The 6325-nt window shown below is 55.1% G+C and overlaps 1 protein-coding gene across 1 annotated transcript; it reads left to right on the top strand.

The window, feature by feature from the left end:
- The first annotated feature begins 1804 nt into the window (after positions 1–1804).
- LYPLA2 (lysophospholipase 2) lies at positions 1805–6315 on the top strand. Its single transcript, XM_066270124.1, has 10 exons — positions 1805–1946; positions 3434–3536; positions 3788–3819; positions 3945–4010; positions 4494–4541; positions 4630–4700; positions 4846–4919; positions 4998–5099; positions 5202–5375; positions 5461–6315. The coding sequence occupies exons 2-10, from the start codon at positions 3459–3461 to the stop codon at positions 5509–5511; spliced, it is 696 nt and encodes a 231-aa protein (XP_066126221.1). The 5' UTR covers positions 1805–1946; positions 3434–3458; the 3' UTR covers positions 5512–6315.
- Positions 6316–6325: the final 10 nt, after the last annotated feature.

The raw sequence follows: 6325 nt of genomic DNA, 5'->3' as shown, positions 1-6325 counted from the left end.
CAGAATGCAAATGCAATTCTTGATACACCTAAGGGTTCTCCTCTTGGGCCTCTTGATTGCAGTTGGATCATTTTGGAGATAAAAATAAAAGGACTGTGCTTTAATTTAAAGTAGGAGGAAATATAACATTAGAAATCTTAGAGCAGCCTGACCTGTGGTGGCGCAGTGGATAAAATATTGACCTGGAATGCTGAGGTCACTGGTTGGAAACCTTGGGTTTGCTCAGTCAAGACACATATGAGAAGCTACTACAGGTTGGTGCTTCCTGCTCTTCTACCCCTCTTTTTCCTCTCTCTAAAACCAATAAAATAAAATATATTATTTTAACTTTTATGTTGTTGATTTTAAGAGAGGAAGGGAGAGAGACAGGAACATCTGTTCCTGTATGTGACCTGATTGGGGACCAAACTGACAACCTCTGCACTTCAGGACAATGCTCTAACCAACTAAGTTATCTGCCCAGGGCTAAAATAAAATCTAAAAAAAGAAAAAGAAAAATCTTAGAGCAGAATAGCTCTTCATTAATTCCACTAATTAAAAGTACTAATCACAGCCTGTGGGACTGGGCTCTGAATTTGAAGCTTCACTCTGAAGGATTTGCTCAAAGTGCACATTGTCTCTCCGGTGTTTAAGGGTGCACAAGGAATTGTTCATTGTTCCATAACAGATCCAACAGGAGTTTTGTCGAGAGTGGGAGCAGCTGTGCTGTCTTCATCCACTCATAATTCCCTTTCTGGTCCTGGGTCCTTGGCTTGCTGTGGTCCACTGGACCCAAGCTTTCCTGCTCAGAATCCTGGTATTTTAGGTTTCTGTCTCTGTGATCTGTTGAGTCTTAAAACCAAACTGCTGCTTACCCTGGGAAAAAGCTCTTTGTTGAACTTCCAAGTTTGCTGGGGTTTTTCCCCCTCAGTTCAAAGAAAAACTAGGGTATCTTATGCTAAAAGAAAGAGCCCTAAGCTTCTGAGAAATGGGCCTGACTCGCTTCCTGTTTGCAGTTGGCCTCATGTTTTCTCTTCCTCCCGTCACTGTGGACCCTCCTCCTCATCTCCACTTCAGCAAGGAGCAAAGGGTGATTCAGTGATGCCCAAATGAAGCCCCTTTTGTTCTTAATAACTGGAACTCATTGATGGTGGTATTTTGTGCACTGTCTGCATGGCATTGCTTGTCCAGGGCAGAGCTAAAACATTGCCAATACCTGCCCAGCTGCCCTGTGATGGCCTGTGTTATTTTCCCAGGGTCCTTTGTAGAGTCATTAAGGCCACACTCTGATTTTACAGTGTATTAAGCATTTCTGCACGACCTCATTTGCGCCTACCAACAAAGCTGTGAAGTAGGCAGGGTGATTATTATTACCATTTTATAGCCCAGAAAACAGGTGCAGAGGTAGCATTACAGTGTAATCCTAAGGTTGCTGTTTACTTCCCCTCCCTGGGCCTCAGTTTCCTCATCTTTAATGTGAGACTGGAGAACTAGATGGTCTCTAAGGATCTTTAAGGATTCCATCCATGATCCTGGATTAGGTCATAGAAGCCAATGATGGATGAACTGTGGCCCATTGGGATAGGGTGATGGGAGGATGAGAGACTTCATGTTCTAGTGAGGAATCCCACTGCTTCCATATAGCTTTCCCCCAGGAGACGCTTGGGTAATGGCAGCAAATGGGAGTCTCGGATGCGGATGCGCTGTCTGAATTCTGCAGGTGACTCTGGATCTTAATTATGGGGAGTGGCCCCACCGTAGCCAACATGGCAGCTTCTATCTGGGGCAAGCCCCACGCCCACTTCCGGGTTCCGTACCGCTGGCCCGGCTATTTCCGGTAGAGCGATGGCTGGGTTCCCGGGACTCAAACGGAAGTTCCGGCGGGGGCGGTGGAGGGGGAAGAGTGTGTGTCTGTGCCGGAGAAAGGGGAATCGCCCGAGAGGTCTCGAAACCCCCAGGGAGTGAAGGTACCCTAGTCCCGGGTCAACAGGCAGAGGGAGGGCACTGGGGGAGATCGGACTGCAACACAGGAGGGTCCTGATGAGTGGGGAGGGGGAACCGCAAGTGCTAGAGATGGGGGTGGGGAGTGAGGTGCAAAGAGGCGCTGGCCAGTCTTGAGGATCTGGGGAGTAAAGAGAGGTAAGAAGTGGGGATCTGAGTGTGATGAGAGGGACTTAGGGTCGGAGGTAGAAGATCTTATTGTGGGGCGGGGGCTCCCCAGGGTCAAAGGTGGAACGGCCCTTTGTGGGCAGTACCGGGTCCTGGGTCAGGGTAGAAAATGTCACTGTAGGGAGGGGGCGATGCTTAGTCAGAACAGAAGTTCCCATTGTGGGGAGTGGGTGACCCTGGATCAGGGTGGAAGTTTTTACGGTGTGGGGGTAGATCTCAGATGCGGGGCGGGGGGGGGGGGGGAGGGGGCGGCGACTGTGTTGTGAGAGGTGGAAGTGGGCTAGAAGGGAGAAAATCCCAGCTTAGGGTGAAAGTTGTATTCTCTTGTGGAAAGAGGGACCTAGGGTCAGAGGTGAGGGGACCCACTGTGGAGAGGTGCATTGGGAGTCAGAATGGAAAGTGGGAGCCAGTTGGGAGGGTGAGAGGGGTGGGCGCCACAGGGAAGGGCAGCGACTTAGGGGTAGGTAGCAGAAGCTTCTTGGGAGTTTGGAGGATGCTAAGGATGGCAAGGAGCCAGCCAGCCTACATTCTTTTGTGTGTTTGGGAGTCCCAGAGCTTGGTCAAGTTGGGGGGCCTACTTGGAGTCAGTGGGCAGCAGCAGCAGGTTGCCACATTAAGGGGGGCATGGGGCACCAGTTAGGAGATGGGTGGTGGACTGGAGTCAGTGCCTTCTGGGGACATGGGCAGTCCCCAGGGGCTCTGGGAGTGGCTGAGCTAGAAACTATTGTGAAGGCTGGGTGGGGGCAGGATATGAGGGATGTTGGAGAAAATGTTTGTGTGTGTAGGGTGCTGGAGTAGGGGCTGGAGGCTTATTTCCCTGGTATTTTCTCCCCTTTATTTCCCCATAGGGCTGGGAGTTGGGGAGGAAGGGACTCGGGAGCTCTAGAGAAGTGGGATGATCGGAGAACTGGGAGGAGGCAGCTACCTGCTGAGGACTGTTAGGTGGGAGTAAGGTTGCAGGGGATGTCCTGGCTCCGTTCCCCCACAATCCCTAGGCCCTGCCTTTGCCCATCTTCAGCAAGCTCAGTTTGTGTAGTAGCCAGAACCAGGCACACTAGAAGGGGCACCTCTGCTTCTCTTCCCTGGACTGGAGGCAGACTTCCTATCTGCTCTTGCCCAGGACTTCTTGCCTGCCTTTTCTCTGTGCCCAGCACAGAACCCAGGGTGCTGTGTGGAGCTGATGGCCATGGTGGGCCTTGGGCCTTGGACGTGAGGCTCTGCCCCTGTGTCAGGAATCTCTCCCCTGCCTGGGCTTGCTCTTGACCACTCCCCCGAATTTACACAGGCCCCAGCCTGGAGCCCTGCAGTGTATGTGTGGCAACACCATGTCTGTGCCCCTGCTCACCGATGCTGCCACTGTGTCTGGAGCTGAGCGGGAAACGGCTGCGGTAAGGGTCCACGCCTACCCACAGCAGCCCCCAGGCCAGCTGAGGAACTGGCTTGAGAGGGTGTGGGGAAAATAGAGGTGGCAGTGATGAGAAGGGAGCAGCCTAGAGCCAGGAGGTGGGGGGCTGGATAATGTCTGCCTGCTACCTCAGTTCCCCCCAGGTGCAGGGGAGGGGGAGGGATGGCCAGAAGAAACGATAGCAAGATAATGACTGCCCTTTTCCACATCTCTCCATCTCTGATCCTTTTCCAGGTTATTTTTTTACATGGCCTTGGAGATACAGGGTGAGCGAGCTGGGGAGTGGGTATTCCCTGGGGAGGTGGGGACTGGCCCTGTGGGCAGGGCTGGAGGGCCTGTGCCCTTTTTCTCCCTCTCCACATTGTTGCCTTTTCTCCCTTCCCTCCTACAGACACAGTTGGGCTGACGCCCTCTCTACCATCCGGCTCCCTCACGTCAAGTACATCTGTCCCCATGCGTGAGTGTCACCCTAGCAAAGGAGGGGCTGAGGATGGGAATCGTTTGGGGGGTGATCTGTGGCCCCAGGTCTGTTCTGTCCTGCCAGCTGCATCCTGCCGCCTGGGCCCAGGGCAGTCAGAATTGCTATTTTCAGCCTTTATTCCTGTGAAGCCCCCAGGGATGGGGTTCAGCCCCAGCTCCCAGCCAAGGCCTCCTAGACATGAGGCGTCATAGAACCAGGACCCCTGTTCCCCTTCCCCAAGTACTCACCGAGTGATCTGGAGCCCTGGGAAGCTGAGTGCTGGGCTCTGCTTCTTCATCTGTGCTGCTGATGCTCTAACCTCAGCTTCCAGCCTCACGTGGCAGGTTGCCTGGCAACACCTTAAACACAGGCCCTGCCTGCTGGGAGGGGCCCCAGAGGCTGCTCTGCCAGCTCCTGGGCTCACTGCTATGGTTTCCTCATCCTCTGGAGCATGATGGTCATTCTTGCTGATTTCCCCAGGCCTCGGATCCCTGTGACACTCAACATGAAGATGGTGATGCCCTCCTGGTGAGTTGAGGAGTGGGAATGGGAGCTGAGGGAGCTGTGAGGGGCTGGCCAGGGTCTCCTGTAGCTGCCAATGCCTCTGCTTTCCCAGGTTTGATCTGATGGGGCTGAGTCCAGATGCCCCTGAGGATGAGGCTGGCATCAAGAAGGCAGCAGAAAACAGTAAGGCCCCAGCCCCTCCTCAGCACTCTCCCTCCCCCCCCTCCCCCCTGTAGGAAAGCCTTGGGCAGTACGTCTGTCTGGCTCTCTTCCCTGGGCCCTCCAGCAGCTTTCCCCCCAGTGCAGTCACATTCCCCCCTTCCCCCAGTAAAGGCCTTGATTGAACACGAAATGAAGAATGGGATCCCTGCCAATCGTATCGTCCTGGGAGGCTTTTCACAGGTGAGGGGAGAGAGAGAGTGGTGGGTGGTGGGTAGGTGAGCTGTGCCCTCATGACTTCTCATTCTCCCTTCTTTGCAGGGAGGGGCCTTGTCCCTCTACACGGCCCTCACCTGCCCCCACCCTCTGGCTGGCATTGTGGCATTGAGCTGTTGGCTGCCTCTGCACCGGGCCTTCCCCCAGGTAAGTGCCTACATGACCCCTCTCCTGCCCTTTGGGTTTCCTTATGGCTTGGGAATTGTGCTGAGCACTGGTTTTGCCCTCTGAGTCCTGTCTGGCCCATAGGCAGCCAACGGCAGTGCCAAGGACCTGGCCATCCTTCAGTGCCATGGGGAGCTGGACCCCATGGTTCCTGTACGGTTTGGGGCCCTGACAGCTGAGAAGCTCCGGTCCGTTGTCACACCTGCCAGGGTCCAGTTCAAGACTTATCCAGGTGTCATGCATAGCTCCTGTCCTCAGGTCAGTGGGAAAGGGCACTTCCTGCTCCTACCCTCTCCTTCCTCCTTCCAACCAGGAGCCTCTCACAGTACCCCCTTCCTCCCAGGAGATGGCAGCTGTGAAGGAATTTCTTGAGAAGCTGCTGCCTCCTGTCTAACCAGAGTTGCTGGCTCCAGCGCAGTCCCTCAGCTCATAGGGGACCCAGCACGCGTGGCACCATCTTGGATCTGAGCCAGTCGAGCCCCTGTCCCCACCCTCCCTGACCCACCTTCTTCCCATAGGCCTCTGGGGCAGGCGGGCCAAGGCCTAGCCAGGCCTTCCTTCCTGGCTTTAACCAGCTGGCTGTCTGCAGCAGGGGTTGGGCTGCTTCTCCCATTCCCCTGGAGGTGGGTCCCCCTGGCAGCAGTATTGGAGGGGCTGTAGGCAGCGGGAGAAGGGGCCCAGCCGCCGACCCACTCACTCAGGACCTCACTCACTAGCCCTGCTTTGGGCCCCCTCCTGTGACCTCAGGGTTTGGCCCAAGGGGCCCACCCAGGCCCCACCTACCCCCTCTCAACTGATTCTGCCCAGATAATCGTATGTCTCCTGCCTCCACTCCAGCTGCTTTTCAATCATGAATGTGTCCATGACCCCAGGCCCCCTTGCTGCTGTGGGCTACCTGCCCCTGGGCAGAAGTGTTCATGAGGGAGCAGAGTCCCTGGAAGGGGCCTTCCTTCAGCCCTTTCTGACTTGGGGGCTGGGCCCTGCCTCCACATTACCTTCCTCCCCTAGCAGGCCTGGAGCCTGCAGGGCTGGACTGAGGCTCAAGGTCTCCCCCAGCTGTGTTACCCCCCACATTGTCCCCACTCTAGGGCCAGGGGAGGTGGGGGAGGAGTTGTGTCTCGTCTTCTGTCTCCATGTGGTTTTGGGTGTTTTTCTTGTTGTGTCCCGGATTCCGATAAAATTAAAGAAATTGCTTCAACTCTTAGGCC

The sequence above is a fragment of the Saccopteryx bilineata genome, chromosome 3, assembly GCF_036850765.1.
Source record: "Saccopteryx bilineata isolate mSacBil1 chromosome 3, mSacBil1_pri_phased_curated, whole genome shotgun sequence".
Classification (NCBI taxonomy): domain Eukaryota; kingdom Metazoa; phylum Chordata; class Mammalia; order Chiroptera; family Emballonuridae; genus Saccopteryx; species Saccopteryx bilineata.
Note: the sequence above shows the minus strand (reverse complement) of the source record. Positions and strands in the feature narration are given on the sequence as shown.